Source organism: Delphinus delphis, chromosome 2, assembly GCF_949987515.2.
Source record: "Delphinus delphis chromosome 2, mDelDel1.2, whole genome shotgun sequence".
Taxonomy (NCBI): Eukaryota; Metazoa; Chordata; class Mammalia; order Artiodactyla; family Delphinidae; genus Delphinus; species Delphinus delphis.
In genome coordinates this window covers 129,414,449-129,438,204 of record NC_082684.1, presented here as the reverse complement: position 1 = coordinate 129,438,204, position 23,756 = coordinate 129,414,449, and the positions used below count along the sequence as shown (strand labels likewise).

At 59.3% G+C, this 23,756-nt stretch overlaps 1 protein-coding gene across 1 annotated transcript; it reads right to left on the bottom strand.

Annotated features, from left to right (window-relative positions):
• Positions 1 to 886: 886 nt before the first annotated feature.
• On the bottom strand, positions 887 to 23,756 carry SEMA7A (semaphorin 7A (JohnMiltonHagen blood group)). Its single transcript, XM_060003684.1, has 14 exons — positions 23,509 to 23,756; positions 9,274 to 9,425; positions 8,732 to 8,773; positions 8,310 to 8,402; positions 8,012 to 8,096; positions 7,751 to 7,861; positions 6,941 to 7,080; positions 6,139 to 6,323; positions 5,133 to 5,241; positions 4,850 to 5,048; positions 2,863 to 2,990; positions 2,499 to 2,659; positions 2,238 to 2,299; positions 887 to 1,916 (listed from the first exon to the last, which is right to left on the bottom strand). Exons 1-14 carry the CDS (start codon positions 23,675 to 23,677, stop codon positions 1,555 to 1,557), a joined length of 1,998 nt encoding a protein of 665 aa, XP_059859667.1. The 5' UTR covers positions 23,678 to 23,756; the 3' UTR covers positions 887 to 1,554.

Here is a 23,756-nt window from a genome sequence, read left to right as displayed (position 1 = left end):
GCTTGGCAGGCAGAGCCCTGCTCAGGAGCTGTGGGTTTAGATCCCACTCCTGCCTCTCACTAACTGGGAGCCCTGCTGTGTGTTTCCTTAGCTCTAAGGCTCTAAGCAGAGGGCCAGTGAGAGTGCGTGATGCTCCCAGGGGCAGCAGGTGCCCTCACCCTCACCCCCTGACCCCCTGACCAGCATGGCTTTAAAGGCAAGCAGCAGACACAGGTAAATAAATAGCTTGTTTATTAGTAATATGTTACATTATTAAAGTGCATTGAGAAGAGATGCAGGGGCCGAAGCTGGAAGGCCACTAGCCCCAGGCCCTGCCCCAGGCTGGCCAGACACAGCCAGAGAAGGGCCCAGCTCTCTGCTGAAATCCATGGACAGGACTGGGGGCAGAGCCGCCCACCTGGAGAGCTTGGCCCAGGTCGTCCCTACAGGAATTCACAGTTTAGCCTAAGTTATAACATGTCCTGAGCTGAAGGTGGGAGGCTAGGAGCATGGAAGCACAGCCCCTGGGGAAGGGGGCTGAGGGGAGGGGAGGGGAGGGAGCCCCCACCCCCCCACCCCTCAACCCCCAATGCCAAGGGCAGAGTCCCGGAACCTCCCCCTGAGGACCTGGCTCCTCCTTCAAAATGAACACGGTGAAACTAGCGCTCAGTTTTCTCCTTCATTCTCCCCTGTCTCCCTCATCCCACCCCCTCCCATAACCACCCCACATCAGGGGCTTGGACAACGTCCCCTTCAGACTGGGCTCCCAGGGCAGAGCCAGCTCATGCCACTCTCGCCAAACCCACACCCATCCCTGGACTCTTATCGCATTCCCGGGAGCCACAGACTGGGACCCCCCTGCCCGTGACCCATCCCTTCCCCAGCCCCTCCCTCCCCACCCCACCCCAGCACGCAGTTTTGGTATTTCATACAGATGCAGTCAGAAGTAGCTATACATGAAATAAGCCTAACATAAAAATAGAGCTTTTTCCGTCCTTCTGTCCGGAAAGCAAACATCCTTCAATAAACATGCAAGGCAGCTGCCTAGTGAGACCCAGGGCTGGTGAGGGGGCCACAGAGGGCAGCCCTGGGCCTGCAGGAACACTAGCCACCCCCAGCCATGGCAGGAGGGAGGATGAGGGGGGCGATTTGGGTATAGAGAGTCCAGAAGGACTCAGGCCTCAGCCCAAACGTCCAGAGATGGGGTCCCAACTCCCCTCTTTAAACCCCACTCTCTGGGCCACAGGCTCTTGGGCCAAGAGCATCATTGCATTTAGTCAGTTTGAGGAGCAGTTTTTGAAAAGTGGTCTCCAAAAGATAAAGTCTTGGGTCAGCAAGGCGCCAGCTTCACAGTCGGAGCCTTCATTCTCTGGCCCACACCCGCCCCTGCCCCACCGGGGCCCAGCAGCCGCCTGCGGCTAGCCATCTCCAGGCCTGGTGTTCCCCGTTGGGTTATGTAGTTCCCCTGGAAGAAGTGGTGGGCAAGGAGCTCCGGGCCCAGCCGGTTCTGGGTGTGAGACTTTTCTAGTGCCTTGGGGCTGCAGAAGCCTGCAGCATGCCCAGCCCCAGGAGGCCCTAATGGACCAGCAGGCCAAGAGTAAGCGTGGGCAGGACACCCAGCCAGAGGGAGGCAGCCAGGGCGCAGGCGCAGCCCAGCAGGTGTGAGGTCATGGCGCCATCCTCGCGCAGCAGCTGCCAGTGCTGAGCCTCATGGAGGTAGGAGCCTTCCTGGGCCTCGCAGTAGTAGTGGCCGTACTGGAGGTCCGTGAGGTTCTCGATGAACAGGATGCAGTTGGGGCTCTGGTGGCCGGGCTCACAGCTCTGCTCCACACTGTTCTCGTGGCGCCACGAGTAGGTGGCGTGGCGGGACTCCATGGGGCAGCTCAGGTAGTAGCGAGAGTTCTGGGCCAGGGAAACCTTCTGCAGTGGGGCTTGTTCTGGGGAGGGATGGGGAGATAGCCATGAGGAGGGGCTGAGGGCTCCCAGGGCAGGCTGTGTCCTCCCCCACTGATAGGCCTCCAAGGCCAAGGCTTCTGAATGAAGGCGGGGAAACCAGCGCCCAGTCTCCTCTTGACTCTCCCCTGCTGCCCTCACCCCACTCCTCTCACAACCACCCCACACCGACGGGGCTCCCTCCACAGGACTGTCCTGCCCATCTGTCTGGAGCCCCCAGGACCAGACCAGGCCTCCCTCAGACAGGGCAATCGGGGCACGGCGGCACCACCCTAATGGGATGGGGGCAGGGCCAGGTCACGTACCTGGCTTTGGGTTGGGGCACCCCTTGTGTGGCTCGGCTGGGTTGATGGACTGCAGCATTGGCCTGGAGTTGGAAGGAAGAGAGAGGCTAAGCAGACAGGAGGCCACAGGCCTGGCCCCTTCCCTGTCCTCCTCCCCACCCAGCATCAGCAGTGGTGCCCACCCAGAGGAGGGTCTGGCCAGAAGGGCCGCCTCCTGTAGCCCATCAACCCCCACTGCTGTGTTCGCTGTCTCCTAGCGACAAGGGATCCCAGCCAACATACTCTGACTTTGGGGAGCTGTAGATGGAGACGCAGCGGTCCTGGTTCCAGCCGCAGTAGGGGTCTCGGGCCATGAGGCAGCCATGGCAGCCCCCACTGTAGACCTCACACAGGTCCAGGGGCACCTGGCTCACCTCCCACTGGGAGTTCACATACAGTTTCCGCTAGAAAGAGAAAAGGACTGAGTCAGGTCAGGGCCCCCATCCCAACTGAGTTCTAAGCCCCTAAGCTTTGGTCCAGCTGCCTGGCAGACCCTGGGGCCCAGAGACCCAGCAAAGGACATGCAAATCACAGGCAGAGGAGCTCTGTCCTCACCTGGCCATCCCTGGGCAGCCCCATAGGGCAGGGGTTGGTTGGGGAGGCTCACCCGGTCAGAGTCCAGTGACATGGCCTGGATAGTGGCCGGACGGCGAAAGGGCTGGATCTCCAAGATGCTGAAGACAAGGCTGTGTTCCCGTTCCCCCGACTCCACCACCTTGTGGATGGTGCCCTTGTCTGTAGGTGAGAGGCAGAGGGTCAGCAGGCGGGAGTCCCACCACAGAGCCAGGCAGCCTCCCTCTGGGCTGAGCTGACCAGGAGAGATGCCGGTGGGGAGGGCTGGGAAGTCATGGCTCAGGCAAGGGTCATAGGACTGGGGTGGGATGGGGAGAGGACAGCATGACTGGGGAGGGTCTTAAGAGCCCAAAGGCATCGCAGGAAGCTTCCAAGCCTGGGCCAGGGAGGCTATCACAGGAGGCCCTGGGCTCCCCAAGGCCGCAGGGGAAGCTGGAGCATGGAGAACAGAACCAGCAGTCTCACATGCCCAAGCACTGCTAAGCCTCCAGCTACATGCATTAGCATTACTTCGTTTAATCCTCCACACCCCTGGGAGGTGGGTGTTATCATCCCCACTTCGAAGATAAGGAAATGAGGCTCAGAAAGGCTAAGCAACTTGCTCAAGGTCACACAGCTGGTGACTGGAACCCAGAGGGGTCAGAACTCCACCCCTCAACTTCTTCTATAAACCCCTCTGCTTCCTGGACTCTTTGGGATTTGTTGTCTTTAAAATAAACTTTTTATTCTGAAATAATTTCAGATTTACAGAAAAGTTACAAAGATAGTACAAAGAGTTCCCGTATACCCTTCGTCTAGTTTCCCCTAATGTTTCCTCTTAGATAACTGTGATCTTTGTCACAGCTGAGCAGTTGTCACTGGTACATAATTATTAAATCGACTACAGACTTTACTGGGATTTCACGGGTTTTTCCACTAATGTCCTTCATCTGTTCCAGGATCCAATCCAGGATTCCACATTGCATGTAGTCTTAGGGGATTTTAAAATTTTTATAAAATCTTAGATCTGAAAAGGACCTTAGGTTCAGCATAGGGGAACCCAAGGTCACACAATAGGCTGCCTGCCTCAGAGGCCAGTGCTCTCTCCATTCACACTTATCGGGGACTAATGGGCATCTTGACCCCTGGGTCCTCCCAATCTGACCTCACGGGCTGTCCCAGTTTCTAGAATAGCCTACCTCCCTTTTGCTCCCTCCCAATTTCCCAGGGTATCACTTGCCCCAAAAAAGCAGTCAGATGATCAGATGATTGCCTGCCTAGGACCTTTCCTCTATGTGTCTGTGACCCGCCTCTGCAGGCTCTGGGATGTGGCCCCTTGCTCCTCCGGCCCGACAAGCTCCCAGCCCAGTCACTACCTTCATACACACACTGCCCTTCACCTCCTCCACACAGCGTGGTGACAGCCTCCCATCGCTTCTCCCAGCGTGAGAGCCTCCCATTCTCTGCAAAGGGCTCAGAAAGGTCTACTTCATATCTAGCCCCAATCCTTCCTGCTGCAGACTCCAGAATAGTATCTCTCTGCAAAGGCCCTGCCATCTGCAAGTCCTTGGTCACATCTCACTAAATTCTTTGCATCCCACATCAAAAGTTTCCTCTCATCTGCATAATCCCGAAGACAGGGAGAGGGTCCAGTTTCCTCGCTCTGCGTGGCAGAGGCCCACAGGACACCCTGGACCAGGTCCTTCCTCCTGACTTCCACATCTTTTCCTACCATCTTCAGGAGTCAGACAGCTGGACCAAAGCTATACGCAGCTTTGCTCAGACTTACAACATTTCTGCCTCTGAATCCTGGCACCTTCTAGCCTACGATGCCTTTCCTTCTCCCTTCTGCCCCACCTCCTCCGGGAAGCTCTCGCTGCCTGACTTCCACAGCCACACACATTAACTCCTGACAGCTCTTAGTCACTCAATTCTCCCAACCAGATGTTAACTACATCATTCTTTATACCCATTTTTACAAAGCAGACCAGGGGCGGAGTGGGGGGGGGGGCAGGAGGGGTTGGTCCCGGGTAGCCCCTCACCTGTGGTTAGGTAAAGCACATGGAAGGTCTCCCCGTTGCTGGCGTGCATGCGGTGGACAACCACTTTCTGGTAGTGGTACTTAGAGTGGAACAGCGGTGCCTTCAGAGGCCCCATGGGCTCCACCCTCTGCACCACCTCAGGGTGACTGTCGGCCACCTGGAAGGTCTCTGTGGGTATCGGCTGCCGGTCTGGGAGGCACTGGGAAAGGAGAACAGGTCCAGATCAATGGGGTGGCTGGGCGATGGGACTGGGGCCTGGGCCATGGTGGGTGTCACCGCTCACCTTGCCAGGCCGTGGGTTGGGAAGGTCTGAGTGATAGCCCTTGAGTGAGGAAGTGCGGAAGACCTTGTCAATGTCACCGAGGGAGTACACGCAGACGGCAGAGTAGTTCCTGGGGGACACACAGGCCACCTCAGTGGGAGGCCCAGGACCCACCCACCTCCACTCACCCAGGCGAGCCCAGCACCAGATGGGGTACAACTGCAGCCTTCCGACCAAGCTCCCTGGCCCTTGAGCTCCATGAGGGCAGGGATTATCCTGGGGGCCAAGGCCAGCGCCTGAGCATTACCAAAAACCATTGAAGGAAGGAGGGAGGGAGGACGGGAAGAGGGAGGGAGGGAAGTTCAACCTAATTTCTTTCTGTTGCAGTGCAAAACCACATCCTCTATTCTGCCACAGAATCACTGAGTTCAGAGGCCAACCCCAGGGCAGGAGAAATCCCAACACGTGCATCCTTGGAATGCTGATGCCCAAGGAGGCCAGACCTCCATCCCCTTCCCAGACTGCTGGGTCCATGCACACAAGAGCCCCAGAGCAGGGTCTTGGCTTCCCTACCCTGCCACCCACCTCTCCCCACACACACCTGACACTTTTTGCCTGCCTGTTTTCAATCAATGAGAGTGATTAAGAGGTGTGAACTGTCAGGCGCAGGCAGTGCCTGAGCGGGTGTAATAGCACCCGGCACCCAGCACCCCAGAGGCCGCAGCAGCCTTTTCCCGGGCACCGCTCTGAGTACACAGCTGGCGGGCACACAGGCACAGTGCAGCCGTGAGCATGCATACGGCGCATGCGCACACACCCATGTGTACAGACTCACAAACACACCAGCACACACATGTCCCCGAGCACTGTGTGTCCACCCACCCCAGGCCCAGCAACAGCCTTGTCCCTTGAGCCGGGGTCCCTGCTCTTACCACACCAGCCCTCCCTTGGGCAGGGCCCAAACCCTCTGATCCCCACTGGACACTTAACTAATGCCAGCCCCAGCACCAGGACAAGGGCCACTCACCAGGGGTTGGAGAATACGCCATAGACCCTAGTGTCCCTCCACTGGCCATTAGGGTCAGGGAGCAGGAAGACGTCCTGCAGCCTGTTGAAGTTCTTGTTGCTGGTGGCGTCACTGCACACCAGCATGGCTTTCAGGAAGGTGTTCCACTTGGAGACCGACAGTGAACTCTCTCCACCCTGGTCCCCCTGGAAGGGTGGAGGGGAGAGGAGGTCCCTCAGCACCTGCCTGGGCTGCCCCACACACCCGGGGCACCTGCTGCCGGGAATGCCAGCACCCAGGCTTCTAAGGAGGAAGGGAGGCCCTGAAAGGGGTCGGGACCTGCGAGGGGACGAGGCTGAGGTACCCCACCACTCAGGCCAGGTTCTTGGGCCAGGCTCCAGGAGGCAGGCCTGGCTGACCCAGGGCACAGGGCTCACACTAGGGACCTGCAGGGTGCGGGTACCAGGTCCCCACAGAGCACACCGGCTCAGATACACATCTGCCCACTCTCACACGTGCACACTCACACACACGACACAGACCTGCACAACCCAGCACCTCCACACAGGGGAAACACACACACGTCATTGCACTCTCATTCGCACGCACACGCTCATGCACCCTCTCCACGAATACACACATTTGCACACTATCACACGTGCACTTGAGCCCAACCATCTTTACCCACTCACAGGTGCAGGGACACTCCTGTGCACGCACACTTCCTCCCACAGTCCCATACAGACTCACTTGCACATTTGCACACAGGCAGTCACACACTCACTCGCTCCTGTTCGGGCACAGACACTCAGCACTTGCTCACCCTGCACAGCTGGGCCACTCGGGACACGTTGAGAGGGGCCTCGGGATTCTTGTCAGGGTTGTCCTCTCGGAAGAAGTAGTAGATCTTGTCATCGTAGGCCTGGTCTTGGTGCACAATGGTGGCCTTGATGAACTGCGGGTCTACCGGGGACAGAAGTGAAAGGGTGTGAGGCGGGGAGCCCCTCAAAGGACCCACCCACACCCTGCCACCCCCTGAGTCTGCACAAACAAACCCGGGTCAAATCACACCTGGAATAAACTTCAGAAAAACAGATCTAACACCCCAAAGGGCCTGAGCCTCTGCACTCCCACCCCACACCTGTGTTGCCCTCTCTTACAAAGATGTCATTGGCCCAGGAGCAATGACTTCAGGCCTAGGGACTGGGGGGAGAGCCCTAGGGGCCCCTATGTCACTTCTGACTAAGTGGCAGAGCCCTAATGAGGAGGGAGTGGGTGTTGCCCCCATGTGAGCTCAGCAGAGGGATACGCTATGGCATCCGGGGACTCCACACTGGGTCTGGGCTTTCCTCTGATTTGTTCCCAGAGGGTGCTGGGCCCATCCTGCCTCCACATCTTTCTCTCTGCTGTTCCCCTGCTCCCTGCCAGGCCAACCTCCTCAGCTCTATCTTCCCAGGGCTGTACCAAGCTCCCGCTTTCCCGACTGGCCTGTGGCCCTAGCGGCCCTAGGGGAGCCTCCCCATAAACGTGCGGATCCCATCTGCCCATCTGCCGCCCTGAGCATTCACACCGCCTCATTCAGCCCAGCCCAGCCCAGCCCAGCCCAGCCCGGCCCAGCCGGAGCCTGACTCACTTTGCATGACGGTATCACTGGTGTACAGCTCAATCTCACCCTTGATACGCCGGAACCGAGGGATCTTCCCATTGTATTCCTGCTTCCGGATAGTGGAGTACACCTCAGAGCCTGGGCACAGCGGGAGGAGCACGGGTAAGGGCACACAGGCCCTGGAAATCCCTCCCCCGGACCTGGGGCACCAGGCACAGAGCTGCCCACCCTCCCCCTGCCCAGGGCAGCAGCCCTCTGGGAACCCTCCTGCGCCAGCCACAGCCCTACCGTCAAACAGAACCAGGGAGTTCTCATCCGGGCTGAAGGGAGCATAGCCTCTCCTCTCACCAAGCAACTCTGCAGTGTCATTCACCTGGGGGAGACCGAGGGGGTCAGACTGCCATGTGATCCCACAGTCACTGCCTCCCATGGGTGCCAGCTGCCCAGCCAGGGTCCCCATCCTCCCCGGAACTCTGTACAAGGTGAGGCCAGCCTCAGAGTCCCCCCACCTCCTTCCCACCATGGGGAGCAGAAGCCCATCAGACAAGGGTGAGCTGACCAGGCTCAGGGGGAGGGGCCTTCTCACCAGGGTCCAGCAGCTGGGGCGCCGGGCATTGGTGCCGCAGACCAGCAGCCCTTCGCCCTGCTTCTCCAGGAGCGTGATGTAGTTCTTGCAGTCCTGCTCGGGAGAAGGGGAAGGAGAGAGGTTTGTTGGTGGGAGGCCCTGGCAGGCCTAGCACTGGGACCCTCGGTCTTGGGGAAGAAAGCATCAGAAGTCTGAGCACAGGAGGCAGCCTCTAAGGAGGGCCCAGAGCGGGCGCAGCTGACGCCAGAGGAAGGGCCTCAGGGAAGGAGTGTCTCCCCCTCAGACTGGGAACCCTGGGGCAGGGCTACTTCTCTCCTCCCGGACTGGGGCTCCCAAGACAGGGCCAGGCTTCCTTCCTCAGACTCTCAGGAACCTTTCCAAGGGGTCCAGCCTCCCCTCTGCACTCCCTCTCCCCCACTCACCTGCTTGTCCCGGCAGGACCCCTTCGTGGAGCCAATGTTCACCTGAGGGGAACAGGGGGAGCGTCAGTCCACTCTGCCAGGGGCAAGATGCCCCCGTAAGTGCTTTCCGTGCATCCTCAGGATAGGCTCATTTGACAGATGAGCAACTAGGGCTCTGAGAGGAGGAGTGATTTACCCAACATCACACAGGCTGCTCAGCCTGATACCCGGAGCCAAAGCCCAGAGCTCATGAGCCAGCCCAGAGATCTCAGAAGACAGGGGCCATGGGGTTCATAGCGCTCCGCAGTCAGCGCTACCCGCCCAGCCAGGCGTGTTAGCTCTGCGCTTCTCTCCACACTGCCCCAACACCCACGCCAGTTGGGACCACCCTCAGGGAGCCTCCCCCAGGGACCATTTATGGGATATAATAGGGGGTTGACCAGTTCTGGAAGAAATGCCAGTTCCCCCGGATTCCCTGAGGCTCCTCTCCAAGGCCAGAGGGGAGATAAGAAGATGGGGAAGGGGGAAGAGAAAAGGGGGCAGGGAGAGGGGTCCAGGCTCACTGTGCGCATGGAGGCGTTCCTGCCCTTGGAGAAGTCGAAGACGTAGACCTTGCTGCGTCCACCCACCCACACGGAGGAGCTGCCCGGCTCGTGGAAAAGCACCGTGTGTGGCTCGGCCAGGCCAAAGTCCACATGGTCCTGCCCTGCATGGCCTAAGGAAGAAACAATTGGCAGAAACGTTGAGGCTGGACCCTGGGCTGGAAGATCCTGGGCCCCCCCCACCATTGCATACCGGCATCCCCCGAGCAACTAGTGCTTGGAATGGCTAGGGCGGCGCCTGAACTCAAGAGCTGTGAGCGGGAGAAGACAGGGGTCCTCTGGTGGGGTCCAGCAACCAGATGTCCTCACCCCAAAGCCATGACCTCTACCCTACAATATGTGTGAGCTCAGAGTGGGGGCAGAATTTAGGGACCCCTGGGGAGAACAGACTGCCCCCCACTGCCACACACACACTCTGCTGTTCCTAAGGGGCTGGGCTTGGGCAGGAGGGACCAGGGCTCCCAACTCTGCTCTGAGGCTCTCTGCTATCTAGAACAGAGCAAGCAGCCACTTCCACCCCCTGCCTCTAAGAACCCCACGTACAGTTCAGGTTCCCAGGAATCACTTTGCTCAGAACCCTATCCCCTCCTTCAGGAAGCCCTCTCTGACCCTTCCCAGCCCACTCCATCCCCTTAGTGAGCAGGTCAGTACAGATCAGAGCTGGAAAGGAATCTTAAGTCCACTCTCTCCCATTTTAAAGATGGAAAAACAAAGGTCCAGAGAGGGGCAGCCCAAGCTCACATGGTCAGTAGCAGGCCAGGAACCAGAGCTCCTGCCCCCAAGCTGGACTCTGCACCCTGGCCTGCCCTGGCCTGGTTTCACAGAGATCCCAGCTCACCCCGGGGGGAAAAGATCAGCCCGCCCTCCCCAGCAACTCTGGGACAGGGGGCCCTTCACAGAGCACAGCCTGGGCCTTTAAGTAAAAGGGCTGACCGGGACAATTTTTCCCAAGATAGAAACTGCCTGTAGCCACTGCCTCCGGGGAGAAGATGTCTCATCTCCGGTGACACTGCTGAGGTTGTCCTGGTTGCAGGGCTAAATTACAGGAATGGGACAGCCTGTGGCTGCGCCCCCAGCAATCAGCCATCTTCCCACCTCGGACCAGCCTGGGTCCTCAGCCTGACCACTGTTTACTCAGCTGCAGCAAACTCAGGGGCAGCCAACTTAGCAGGGACATCCCAGCAGGACACCCTCCAAGCCCAGAGAGAACAGAACTGCCATGTCCTTGAGTTTGCCCCCAATTCCCCTTGGTGCCGCTTGAACCATTCCTACTGATGCTGCATTCAGCAGGGACGAAGAGCACGACCTACCACGCGACCCCCACCTTCATTCCCTTTCCTTTCCTTAAGATACATCCCCGCATGGCCAAGTCATCCCTGGAAGTGGGCTATTCTTACCCTCCTCCTCAGCTGTGGCCCAGCTCACTGTACAGACGCAGAAACGGAGGGCCTTCAGGGATACTCTAGCCCAAGGTCGCATTAGGAGGCAGGAGAGACTGGCTCATCCAGACCGAGTAATGGTTCTCAGGTGCGTTCAGGGAGATGCCAGCACCACAGGCCACAGAGAAGTGCTGAGCTCACTGCCCTCGGGTTCACCTGGGTCTCCTCCGGTGCTCCGCAAATAGCCTGACAGCTTAGGACGTCAGGCCTCCCAGGACCCCAGGGTTGCGCAAAGGTGGGAGCTGACAGCCCACTTCCTGCTGGGTGGTAGGGGTGTGGTGCTGGCCAAGGCTCGGGCAGGGCTGATAGGTCTCAGGCCCCAGGCCCCCCCTCCCCACCAGCTGGGATAAAATTAGCGTGCTGGGGACAGACACAAGGCCTTCCTGACTCAGCTCCATGGCTCCAGCTCCCCTTTCACCCGCAGCCTGAGCAGCGGCCACTGTTCCCACAGCCTAGCCTGGAATCTAGACAGTCCGTAGCCCCAGCTCCCCACCTACTCCCCCAGACAGCCAGGCGACTGGGAAAAGCTATATGTCTGTGTCTGAAGATGTTGGGCTGGGGCCTGAGATCTGAAGCCCTCCAGAGGCCACGGGGGAGAAGCCCCACGGCTCAGGTCATGCTGGCCACCTCCAAACAGTCACCTCGGCTCACATCAAGGCCACAACCCCAGGCCTCAGAAGAGGGGCCTGCACAGCCAATGCACAGCTCTAATGGTGGAGAAAGGGGTGCGTGAAGGGGCCCTGAGGGAGCCCTTGTCTGGGGTCACAGGGCCGTCAGAGTGAGGAGGAGATGCAGTCCTGCCCTGGGAAGTCTAGTCTGATGGGAGAGACTCAGCCTGGCCCCAGAGAGCAAGGCCTGAGGGGGAGGCCCGGCCCTATCCCGGAATCCAGCTGGAGAGGTGAAACTGCAATAGCAAAGCAAGCCTCCATACCACGCAAGCAAAACTGCTGGTACAGACCCCAGAGCTGCTCACAAAGCATTGCTGAGAACACAGAGGGAGGGGGAGGGCTGCCTGCTGCTGGGTGCGGCGTCGGGGGCTTCCCAGCCAGGACAGTCCTGCACAGATCTGCAAGTATGAGCCCTGTTCCCCTCAAATCCTGGCTGCGGCTGCCAGGGTCAGGATATGGAGGGAGGAAGCGACTGCTCACCTCATTTTGCAGAAGAACAGGAGCCCAGGAGCATTGCCTCCCTCAACCCCGAAGAACCCGCCCCTCCCGGCTCTGTGCCCGGTGATGTGCATGGGGGAGATGGCACCAGCTCGGCCCCAGGACGAGGCCTTGGCCCGTTCTCTACCCCAGCCCCAGCCCGGCTCCCGTACTGCCCGAGGCCCTCAAAGGGCCTGATTGTGCCCGGGAAGTGTCTGAGCGGCAGCAGTTCAATGAATACATGAAAGGAAGCTTTGTTCAGGTCACAGGAGCCGGGGGCTGGGGGCTCAGGGGCAGGAGGGCTGCCTGGAAGTGAAGGCAGAACCAAGCCTTCACAGCCAGGAACTGTGGCCCCTTGGCACCAAGAGGGGAGGTGGCGGCATTCAAGGCTCCACCCACGCAGAGGCTGAGCAAGGCTGGGGGCTGCTCCTAAAGAGGCCCAGCCGAGGGAGCAAGTGCCGCATCCCTAAGTGCGTCTTTTTGCTTCCTTAGGAATCCAAAAGGATGGGGAAGGCGGACCAAAGCTAGATGGGTCAGAAACAGGCAGGAAGAGAATTCCGGCCAGTGGAAACAGCCTGAGCAACGGTGGGGAAGCTGGGGAAGCTGACCGTACGGTGGGTACAGAGACCTAATGAGAGGAGAATCAGGAAGGCAGGCTGAAGCCCTGAGTGTGATGGGGGAAGGGAGCTGCAGCGGCCCAAGGATACACCAACCCACTGCCTGTCAGTCTGCGGAGCTGCCCTCTCCTATCTATGAGCAGGGCCAGGATCCAGAAAGCCTCCTCTCTTCCAGCATCACCCCCCAGGTCCCCCTGCCTGACCAGCCCCCTCTGCTTTCCATCCTGGATGTCTAAAAGGAGCACCGTCTGGCACCGTGTCTCCCCCCTCACTCCCCGGCCTGACGCATTAGTGGCTGACTAAGTGGGAGCTAAAAGCTCCCAGAATAACCAGGGGTTCAGGCAGGGGAGGGGGCTAGAGACACGTGGGGTGGGCATGGCCCCAGGGGCGGACTGAGCACAAGCCTCCACCCCACCCCCATGTGATTCTGAGCCAATCCTGGCTCCTTCTGGACCAAGAAAGGGCACAGTCAAGCTGCCCCATACCCAGCTAGATTCCATGGCCCCCGAAGCCCCCACCTTCCTCACAGTGGCAGGACCAACAAGGCCCAGCCCCAGCCCCGCCAGAAATGAGGGTCGAGAAGATGGCTGGGTGCGAGGGGCTGTCCTCCCCTATCACAGGCCCCCAGCCAGGCCATCCATGGGGCTCTGATCCTGTTGGAACGAATCAGACCTTCCTCTCATACCCCCCACCCTCCCAGCACAATCCCAGCAACCGACTGGCTGGGACAAGTGTGCACTTCCGTGGAGTGGGTTTTTCCTTTCCTAAAGCAGGTCTGCCTGGTGGAGCATCATTCCTCCTCATTCACTCTGGGTGCTGTCCCCATCTGGTCCTCGCCAACCCCGTATCCTCATTACTTGTGAAAGAGGGCTGCTCAGGGGGAGGGTGGAGTGGCGGCTAGGATGGGGGGCAGTGTCGTTACCTGTGAAGGGAGCAACAAGGGATGGACCCCACAGTTTGGTCTGGGCAGGGACAGCCTTCCAAGCTGACCCAGCGACCTGACGGGCCTTGAATCCTAACCTCAAGGAGCCCTTTGAGAGCAGGCAGTGAGGCGGGCTCTGAGAAGGGCAGGAATGCTGCGCCCGGCAGGGAGTGCCTGAGTCAGGCAGCCAGGGAGGCCCGAGCGAGCGTGGGGCAGGAGCCAGGCCTGCCTCGGACTGGAGGCCCAACCACATCAGGCAGGAGTCTCCTCCCACAGTCGTGCCCCACCTGAATCACCAGTCCCCCCTCACACCCTCGCCAGAGGAAGAGGGAAGGCCCGTGCGGGGCCCAGGAATTAGCCTGCAGCCTCGCCACCCTCTGGAACCCCACAGGTCAAGGTGGAAGGGAAGAGAATAGTCACTAAGCTGAGGGAGGCACGGAGGCCAGAGAGCCCGTACCACTGGCCCAAGGCACAGAACAAGGGAGACAGGGGAGTTCCCTGATAGCCTGGTGGTTAGGATTCCAGGCTTTCACTGCCGTGGCCCGGGTTCAATCCCTGGTCAGGGAACTGAGATCCTGCAAGCCACACGGTGCAGCCAAAAAAAAAGAACAAGGGAGACAGAAGCAGAGCGAGGCAGCCGCTCAGGGTTTCTGGTGCCCATCACCCGGCTCCAGACCAGGACCACAGCCGGAACTTCCTTGAGCGCCTCTTGATCTTCAAAAAGCTGTACATCACCTTCTCTCCACTTCCCTGTGTCATCTCCTGCTCTCCACCCTATGCTCTCTTGCAGGCCAGGGAATAAGTCACTGACCTGATAACTGAAGGGAATCAACCAGCCACCAGTCTTCCAGGTAAGACTCTGATCTCCAGGGGCCTTCAGCAATCAAAGCCTTAAACTCAAAGGAATGACTAACTGTGGAACTCTGCGTGTGTCAGATTGGTGGACGGAAACCTTTCACTGGAGGGGGAGGGGGGGCAAAGGAACAAATGTTTCATCGATGTTGCCTCTCGCAGTATGGCCAGGCATGAGGGCACGAGCAGCCGCTCCTCATATCCAGAAGCCCAGTTTCCTGGGAGGCACGGGCCTGTGCTAAGGAAGGGCTGTGCTTGCCGTTGGGGTGCTGGTGACACTCAGCAGGGCAAGGCTCCAGACACAGCTGCCTGATGGGCAGAGCCGGTGTGCTGGGGCAGGCGGTGGGTCCTTGAGGCGGTACTTAGTTCATGGGGGTGTGGGAGGTGTGTCTCTCTTTATCAGCCATGGGAACAGTGAGCTGTGTGCTGGGCCAAGGGGGAGCGTCTTCCCGCCCACCAAGGTCAGCCGTGGGTGGGAGGGGAGCGCATCTCAGGTGTGGGCTCAGCCATGGTTCTAAAAAGCTTTGTGCTCCCTCTCTCAGCCAAGTGGCTGGTTGGCTGTGACTGTGACCAAGAGCTGGGCCTTCCTGAGTTTAGCTTCCTCCTCTGTGGACTGGAGGGGCTAAGGTCTAGGTTTTATGACCCACCATGACTCTTGGAACAAAACAATCAGGGTTAAGTTTGGGGGCGTTTGGGGAAAGTGTGGGGTAGTGAGTACTGGATAAGTCAGAGATGGCTTCCTAGAGATGGAGGCAGCAGAAGAAACCATGTCCTCATCTGCTTCCAGCAACTAGCTCACCAAATCCCCCAACCACCCTGTAAAGAAGGCAGGACAGCATCTGTGTGCCCATTTTATAGACAGGAAAACGGAGGGCCTTCCACGCCAGCAAGGGCTGTGTGCTCTCTGCACTGCGCCACTGTACTCAAAGGACCAGAAGGCTTGGCTGGTGGGGCAAAGGCTTGTGGGTAAGAAGTAGTGTGGAGAGAAAGCTGAGTGTGTCCTGGGGGCGGGGCCGAGCCGAAGCAGATTCCGGGGGCTCGGGGAGGGAAGGCTGGCACAGAGGCCCAGCCAGAGGGGGGAGGAGGCTCCAAGCCCAGGGAAGGCAGGAGGCCACGTCAAGATTCTGCCCATTCTTCAGCTCAGCAGGTTCCAAAAGCCCTAGAGTGAGGCTGAAGTCAGCTGGTGGATCCTTCAAAGGAAAGGATGGGCAGAGGTGCAGGGCCTGCCCTTGGGCCCAGAGCCAGGGCAGGGGTCAGGGAGAGGGCAGAGGAGGGCTAAACCACCCCAAGTAGAAGAACGCAGGCAGGACAGGAAGACTGCTGAGAAACAGAAGGTTCCTTACCTCAGCCTTAGCCTGGGCCGGTGGGGAAGGAGGGAGGGGTCAGAGAACAAGGGCAGTCAGCCAACATAGGCAGTTAGGGAGAGCTAGCAGGGGCCGGGCTGCCAGGGCTGCATTTCATCAGAAATCAGAGATGCCAAAGGAGGAGGATGATACTGGCAATGATGATATCCCCACCCCCACCCCGACCTAGCCGTTCCATAGCATATACTATGTGCCGGGCACTTCTCTGAGTGCCAGGTGTATTAACTCATTCAATCATCACTGAACTCTTGTAAGGTGGCTTCTCTTTTTTTATTTTTTTTGCGGTACGCGGGCCCCTCACTGCTGTGGCCCCTCCCGCGGCAGAGCACAGGCTCCGGACGCGCAGGCTCAGCGGCCATGGCTCACGGGCCCAGCCGCTCCGCTGCATGTGGGATCTTCCCAGACCGGGGCACGAACCCGTGTCCCCTGCATCGGCAGGCGGACTCTCAACAACTGCGCCACCAGGGAAGTCCGTGGCTTCTCTTATTATGCCCATTTTACAGTTGAGGGCAGCTGGACACAGAGAAGTTGAGTTAACTTGCCCAAGATCACACAGCTAAGTGGTGGTGTGGAGGTTGACACTCAGGCAGACTGACTCTGGAATCTGTATTTATAACACTGTGTTCCATAGATGAGCCCTTGGAAGCTTCTAGGCCAGCTTCTCCCATACAGATGAGGAGACTGAGGCCCAGAGAGGGTGGAGCCTGGTCAGAGGCTGCTTGGCCAATGAATGCCCGAGCTTCATCCACGATGCCCTAAAGACAGTGTGTGTAAGTAAGCGTGGGTGTGCAGGCCTGAGGTGGGGAGGGGACTAGGGATCTGGGGGTGTACTGCGGCCCTGAGTACTGACCAGCGTACAAGTATCCCATGGTCTCTCCCCAGAATAGAAGTGCTGTGCAGTCTGGGACAGGCTATAGAGAAGGGAGGATGTGCTGAGACCCTTCCTTACTATCCGGCCAGCCAGGTTCCCACCCAACCTGCACAGGCAAAAAACACTCGCTTCTACCCACCCTGGCTCCTCAGCTCAAGAACCCACCATGGGGTCTTCCCTGGTGGCGCAGTGGTTGAGAGTCCACCTGCTGATGCAGGGGACGCAGGTTCATGCCCCGGTCCAGGAAGATTCCACATGCCGCGGAGCGGCTGGGCCCGTGAGCCATGGCCACTGAGCCTGCATGTCCAGAGCCTGTGTTTCGCAACGGGAGAGGCCACAACAGTGAGAGGCCTGCGTACTGCAAAAAAAAAAAGAACCACCATGGGTCCCAACTGCCTGTCCCAGCAGGGCCCGACTCCTCTACCTGGCAGTCAAGGCCCACCCATCTCTGCTCATCTCTGCCACGGCTGAGTCCCGCTTCCACCCTTTGGCTTGTGCTTTCCCTTCCCCTGACTGCCCTTTCCCCTTCTCTCTAGGCACGTGGTCTTACCTGTCCTTTAAGATCTAGCCTCAATCCCCCTGGCTTCACAAAGTGTTCCAGACTGCTCCAGCCCTCACAGCTCCGTCCTCCCTCTGACCTTGTGCTATACACCATCTGGTACACACTATCTTCTCTCAGATCACACTGTTTTGGTGGAATTTCATCTGGATTGTGGGATCCTGAAGGTGAAGGCCAGCCCTCCTCCTACTCCATGGTCCCTGGGCCAAGCCACGGCCAGGACTGGGCAAGAGGGGGCAGCTCAGAGCGCAAGGAGAAGCAGGACTGGGGTAGGTCAAACCCCAGTGTCAGACGCGGAGACACCTTAGAACAGGTTCCTGGGCCGCTGTTAGGATGCCGAGCTTACCACAGTGACCTTCCTCCCTCACTAGGCTGGCCCAGAGCCCTGGGCCCAGAAGACAGAGAACACGAGCAGCAGTCTGTGCCCCGTTCTGCCCCACACCACGTCCCTGCCTCTCTCTCTAGCCTGGCTCTTCCCCCTCCCCAGGAAGTCTTCCCCTGTGGCACCACCCCACACTGACCCTTCCTGCTCTCACTTCCTGTCACAGTCCTTGGCTGCGCAAAGTTCCTGACCTCCCCACGTGCCCTCTCTCGTCACAGGCCGCAGGCCCACCTCTCCAGGCACCCGCATGCCCCCAAGGGCAAACCCAGGGCTTCTCCTCTTCCCTCCCCCAGAGGAGCGGAACACAGACCTAGGCACGGGGCAGGAACTGGCTGCCCTCCATCGTGAGGGCTGCCCCCAGGGGTGTGCTGGCTCAGAGCCCCAGCCCCTGACTGGAAGAAGGGGGTGCAGGAGGCTCGACAGCATCCACCTAATCCCAGGCTGCTGTGACGGTTAAACCCAGATTAGCCCAGGCCATGACACAGATCAACCTGCCCCCGAGACCTGAGGCCCAGCTGCCCTGAGGAAAAGCCCAGAAGAGTGCATGGAGCTGGCCCAAACCTAAGGTCCTGAAGGGAGGACGGTCGTGGCTGCTGGGGCTCCTGGGAGCAGACAGCACTGGGGCAGGGAGAGTCTGGGCTCAGCTGAACTGGCTGAGGAGGAAATGGGCACAGGGAGCCATAAGCCTGGGGACAGAGCATGAAGACAGACAGACAAGTGGAGGGAGGCCAAAAGCTAAGGCCAGGGCAGGCTCGGGCAGAAGACCTAGCCTGGTCCCAGCTCTGCCTGTCTCACTGGGTGATGCTGGGCCGGTCCCCGTCATCTCAGAGCTCAGTTTCCCCATCTGTAGAATGTTGACCCAGCTGATCTCTGACGTTTGTTTTCTGACATCAGGCTGTGTTAGCGTCATCCAACAAGGTTCCTTAGAGGAAGTGAGATAGAACTGGCAGAAAGGAGGAGGAGGGTGAGTTGGGTACATGGAGGGATGACCAGCAGGGCAATGGCCTTGAGGCAGGAAAGCATGGGGAGCTGGGGAATGGTGAGGGAAGAACTGTAGGAGATCAGGTGGGCTGTGTGCTCCAGCTGGAATGCTCAGCACAGTGACCCAGAGGGATGCAAGGGCCTGGAGAAGGCCAGGGCACAGTCCTGAAGACACAGCAGGGCCCAGGCCAAGGTGGGGGGTAGGGGTGGAACAAGAGGCTTGGAGGCTGACTAGACCATAGGGGGAAAGAAAGATGGATCAAACGGTCCCTCACTGCCTGGGCTGGCTAGGGAAGGGAGAAGTCCATGTTCTCTGATGGGGGTACCAAACAAGAGGCCACAGTCCCTGCTCTAGGAGGACCCCTTCCTCCCCCCTACCACTCCCCCCCGCCCCCACAAAAGAGGAAGCTTCCAGGGCAGCCAGGCCTTTCCAAAAAAGGAAACCAAGAAAAGGGGAAGTTTTCTGGCCCCAGAGATGTCAATCAGAGCACGGGAAGTGTGGTCAGTCTCTTGTGACATAGCTAGACAGCACTGCAGTGGCTGAAATGGGACTAGGGGTAGAGGGTAGGACATCAGGTGAGGGCTGATCTGTCAACTCCAGGGCCACCCACTCCTACCACTGCCCCCTGTAGGCTGTTGCGGCCCACCCCCTAGGCTAAGCCTCAGCTTCCCACCTGCACATTAGGGGCCCTGGCCTGGCCCTCCTCCAAGAAGAGTGTCCAGCTCTCCCTGCTTCTCCCAAGTGCCCAGCCTGGGTAGTGATATACCCCTGCTGAGGTGAAGGTTCCTGGAAGGGGAAGCTAGACAGAGGAAGGTCATCTGCCCCTCCCACACCTGCAGGGCCCGGCTGATGCTGGGGGAGCTCCTCACCCCATGGAGAGTCTCTGCTGAGGACTGGGCCTCCTCACCTGGAGAACTCCTGTGGTCAGGAGTCAGGCGGAAAGCCCTGGTGTCCCTGGACCCAGCCCCAGATTTCCATCAGGGAGCTGTGACACTGGGAAAGTCTTCCCTGCCTGCCATGGTCCTTCCTTCCTACTGCTGGGCTGGCTGTGGAAGGTCAGGTGGCATAGCTCAGATATCCCTTCCTGCATGAAACCCTCCTGGAGCCCCCAGGCCCAGGCTGACTCAACGTCTCCCTCTTGGGGACCCCCACACAGCTCCTTTCCTCTCCTTGGTCCTAGTTGCAAGTTCTGGGGTCTGAAATCCTGTCACACCAGGGTACTTCCTCCTGTCCCACCCCTCCCCAAGCTGGCTCCTATTCCTCTTGCCATCCTGACTTATCACCTCTTCCAGGAAGCCTTCTCTGACTGTGCAGACTGGGTTAGGTACCTCCTCGACCCCCACAGCTGCCTCTGTTACAGGCCCTGACACATTTCATTGTAACTGTAGGTTGACCTGCCTGTCTGTCTCCCCATCTACACGGAGAAGCCTATGGACACATCTAGTTTCTCATCCCTGGTCCCCAAGCCCAGGACCAGCACAAGGTGGGCCCCAGCAAGTGATAAATGTCAAAAATGCTGCATTACTATGCCCACCCTTGAGGTCACAACCCAAATGAGCCACTTCCTCCAGCTGACCACCAGCCTTCGCTTATGAGAGAAAAAGAAAGGAAAGAACGCGAAACTAAAGGATTTCCCTGACTTCCCAGATTTCAATTTCTCCTCACTGCTAGGGTTTGAACAGACCACTGCAGCCTCCACCTACCCCAGAGAGGCAAGGGATTAGTGCTCTGCTAAGTATAAGCTCCTCCCTATACCTGCTTTGGAAATTTGAGGAAACTGAGGCTCAGGAAAAGGCAAGCACTTGCCCAGAGTCGCAAGGAAAATCAGCAGAGCTGGGTCCAGAACCAGGCTTCCAACTTCCCATCGCTTTCCTCCACGCCGTGGTCATCTTGGGCCTGTGCCAGCATCTACCTCACCCCAGCCTGCTCGTAGAATCTTCACTATTCAGGACAGAGGGGCCACAGAGCTTGGCAGGAAACTCCTGGTGACATCACCAAGCATCTCTCCCATCTCTCCCAGCTTAGAAAACCCCCCCTCCTCCTGGGAATTGCTCCCCCACCCCGCCACCCTGTTCAGCAGGGGGAGTTCACCTTGAAGGTGATGAGTACATCTAAGTTCCCAAGGGGGCAAGGATTTCCACTGGAAATGGTGATGCTTGGAGAGCCCCAGCTGTGACCTCATCCCCTAGAGGAGGTAACAACACCCCCCGCCCTGCGGAGCGGCCCCATAATGGCTCCCCCAGCAGCCACCAAGTCAACAGTAACATCCTGTTGTTTAACCGGACAAGGGTGAGGCCAGAACCAGCTGGAGAAGTGGAGACTGGGCTCTGTTTCTTGCTGTGGACAAGCTGGCTCACCTCTGACCTTGGAGGTCAGGGCCTTCCTGGGCTTCTCCATCTCCTCCAACCAGGGATGGAATGGGAGAGGGGTATACAGCTTACACAAGCGTGCCAACCTCCTGCCCTTACCTTCAAACCACCCCCTCCAGTCCCTGCTGCAGGGAGGTCAGGCCCACAAAGTCACATCCTTGACTGACCCACGTGTCAGCGACAGCCCTTGGGGGACAATCTCCAGAGCCCTGGCAAGCTCTGAGGGTCAGACACAGGTACAGAGCTCAAGGGTACCTGGCAGGTCGGTACTGGCACATCCCTCTCTCTGCCCAGAGCTGTTCTGGGCCAGGCCTTCATCAGGCTAGAGAGGCATCAACCGCCCTGAGAAGGGCAGGCTGGGACCCTCCCAGAGCTCCCTTATCTAATCTTTCCCTAGAACTTATAGGTCCAAGCAGCAGAAAATAAATTATGGAGAAGATCCCTCCATACCCATTCCGGTCCCCACACCTGTCCTGTCTTACAACTAAGAGCCCTGTCTAGGCCTCATGGCGAAACAGCTCCAAAACCACCATTACCCTTGATCTAGTCATTCCTGGAGGCCACCGTCCGCATCCCCTCAGCCCACTGGTATATAGGGAACTAGGCCTACAGCAAGGGTCCTCCTCTCACCCTACTCCTTCGTTTGCCCCGCCCAAGCCCATTCCCGTCCGACTACCATGTGTCACTCCACAGGAACTAGGAGGCAGCTGTCAGCTAGGCATACCATTACCAGCTGGTGGTCCTGGGGGACAGGTGGATGGCAGTGTCTGTCTGGCCAGTGGGGTGCCTGGCACTGGTGAAGAAGACCACAGACGGCTCTTGGACAAGATAGGTGAGGGGCTGGCACACCCCAGTGGGGGTCAATAGCGTATTACCAAGCAGAAGGCATGGCCAGTGTGGCTACAATAGTGAACTGTGTGCAGGGGAGACAGCACTTTGGAAAGTGGGTAAGAGGACAGAAAGCAGTTTTAAATAGCCTCAGGGTGGGGACTAAGTGCCCGAGATGGGGAGGCAGCATTAGGTGCTAAGAGGTGGGTGTGCATTAAGTATGTGTGTGGAAGGGTATCTTGGGAAGATGGGGGATGTGGACAAGCAGAGCCAAATGCAAAGGTTTGGCGCAGAGGGAGATTCCAGAACACTCAGATGTGGCCATTCATCTGCTTCAGCGTGTACAAATGCCGTGCTGTCCAAGACAGCTAAGGGGACTGAGGCAAGGCAAAGATGCTGGGAAGGCAGAGGAAGCTCAGACTGGAGCTAATACGACTGAGGGGTGTGTAGGTGTCCACCATGAGTAGATAGATGGCCAGAGGTCCAGATGTCCTGCTCCACTTCCACCAGGAATGCCTCTCTGGCTGGGTAGCAGAGCTGGCCCCCAGAGTACCCTCTTTATGGCCAAAAAATTGCCTAAATCTTTCTCCACTTCCTAACCCAGAACAAGCACTGGTCCTGTGCCAGATCAGAGCCCCCTGACTGCACTGTGAGCTCACACAATGCAGAGTGACCTTGGGCAAGTCACATCCCCTCCACTGCAGCCGCAGTTCAGGCCACTCGCTCTTTGAGCGGTTTTTTTTTTTTTTTCTTCTCTCTGCTAAGAATACCTGCCCCAGATAATGCTCAGGCTCTGGCAATCCCTGCAAACCGCCTCAGGCATCAAAGGGCTCCCGGAGGGGCCAGATCCCCCCACCCCCCACTGCAAGGCCACCACCACCACAGGGGGGCCCAGCGCCGCCAAATTTGGGGACAGAGCCCAGTCAGCCTGGAGGTGGGGAAGCATATGTGTGCATTGCAGGGGAGGCGAGCTCAGCCCCTCGCGGCAGAAAAACCTCAAAACCCACCCAGCCGGCTTTCTGACCCATCGTACAGTGTGGTCTAAACTGAGGCGCCCCTGGGGGAGACTCCGGTCCCCCAAGTTCACATAACCACCAGGGCCTAAAAGCTGCAGCCCTTCCCCAGATCCTCTGCCTGGGGGTCCCAATGGCCGCGCCCCACCCAACGGGCACTGCCCCCCACGCTGGCGCCGATTCCTGGTGACAACTGCCACGTGCGGACAAGGAGGGAGCGGCCGGTCCCGGCACTGCAGAGGCAGCGCCCCGGTGTCTGAAGCCTCCGCACCGCACCACGTCCCGGCTCACCACTGGGTGCCCACCCCCTCTACCCGGCCTGCGCTCGGGGCCGGGGCGGGGGCGGGGGGCAGGCAGCGGGGTCTTTGTTCCCGCAGCCGGAGCGCGGCGGCGGCGGCGGCAAAGGGTCCGCGCCCCCCTTGCCGGCCCAGCCTGCGCCCCGCGCGACAGCGGAGACCGCAGCTCAGGAAGAGAGGAGCTGGGTGGGGGTCCCGGCGGGAGAAAGGATCCCGCACAGAGGCCCCACCGCTGGAGGACCAAGAGCGCCTCGGGGCCGAGAGAGGGGCCCTCTCCCTCCCCCCTGCGCCCGGGCGCTGCGGCTCCCGGCTGCGGGCGGACTTGGAGTGACTTAGCCGGGTCTCCAGCCCCCGCGGCTCTCTCGCCGCAGCGTTACTGCCCGCTCCAGTGTAGCAGCGCGCACATTCACACACTCACCCAGACCCACACGCTATCCACGGGGACAGCCCAGGACCCGCAGAGCCGCGCGCACGCACTCCCTCCGGTGCCGCACACTCCGCACCCGCGCCGCGCGGCATCGCATCCCGCGCCCCGCCGCTCACGCGGCGCCACCTACCTTTCCAGACAGCGGAGATGCGGGGTCCGTTCCTTGGGTGGCCTTGGGAGGCGGCAACCGTCCAGAGCAGCAGCAGCAGCCGCAGCGGGAGCCCGGACCGAGCCAGCGGACTGGGAACGCGGGCGCGCGGGGCGCCGAGGGAGGCGCATCCGGGCGGAGGCGGTGTCATCCCGAGGCCCGGGAGCGACAGCGGAGAGCAGCAGAGACTGAGCCAGCGCGCGACAGCAGGCAGAATCAAGCGCGAGGAG

Excerpts from the sequence above, each read along its gene's own strand:
- SEMA7A (XM_060003684.1), bottom strand. The coding sequence starts at position 23,677 with ATGACACCGCCTCCGCCCGGATGCGCCTCCCTCGGCGCCCCGCGCGCC. Across the intron at positions 8,097-8,309 it reads GCCCCAGCTGCTGGACCCTG|GTGAATGACACTGCAGAGTT; the intron begins GTGAGAAGGCCC and ends GGTCTCCCCCAG. Across the intron at positions 2,660-2,862 it reads TGTCACTGGACTCTGACCGG|CGGAAACTGTATGTGAACTC; the intron begins GTGAGCCTCCCC and ends TTCTCTTTCTAG.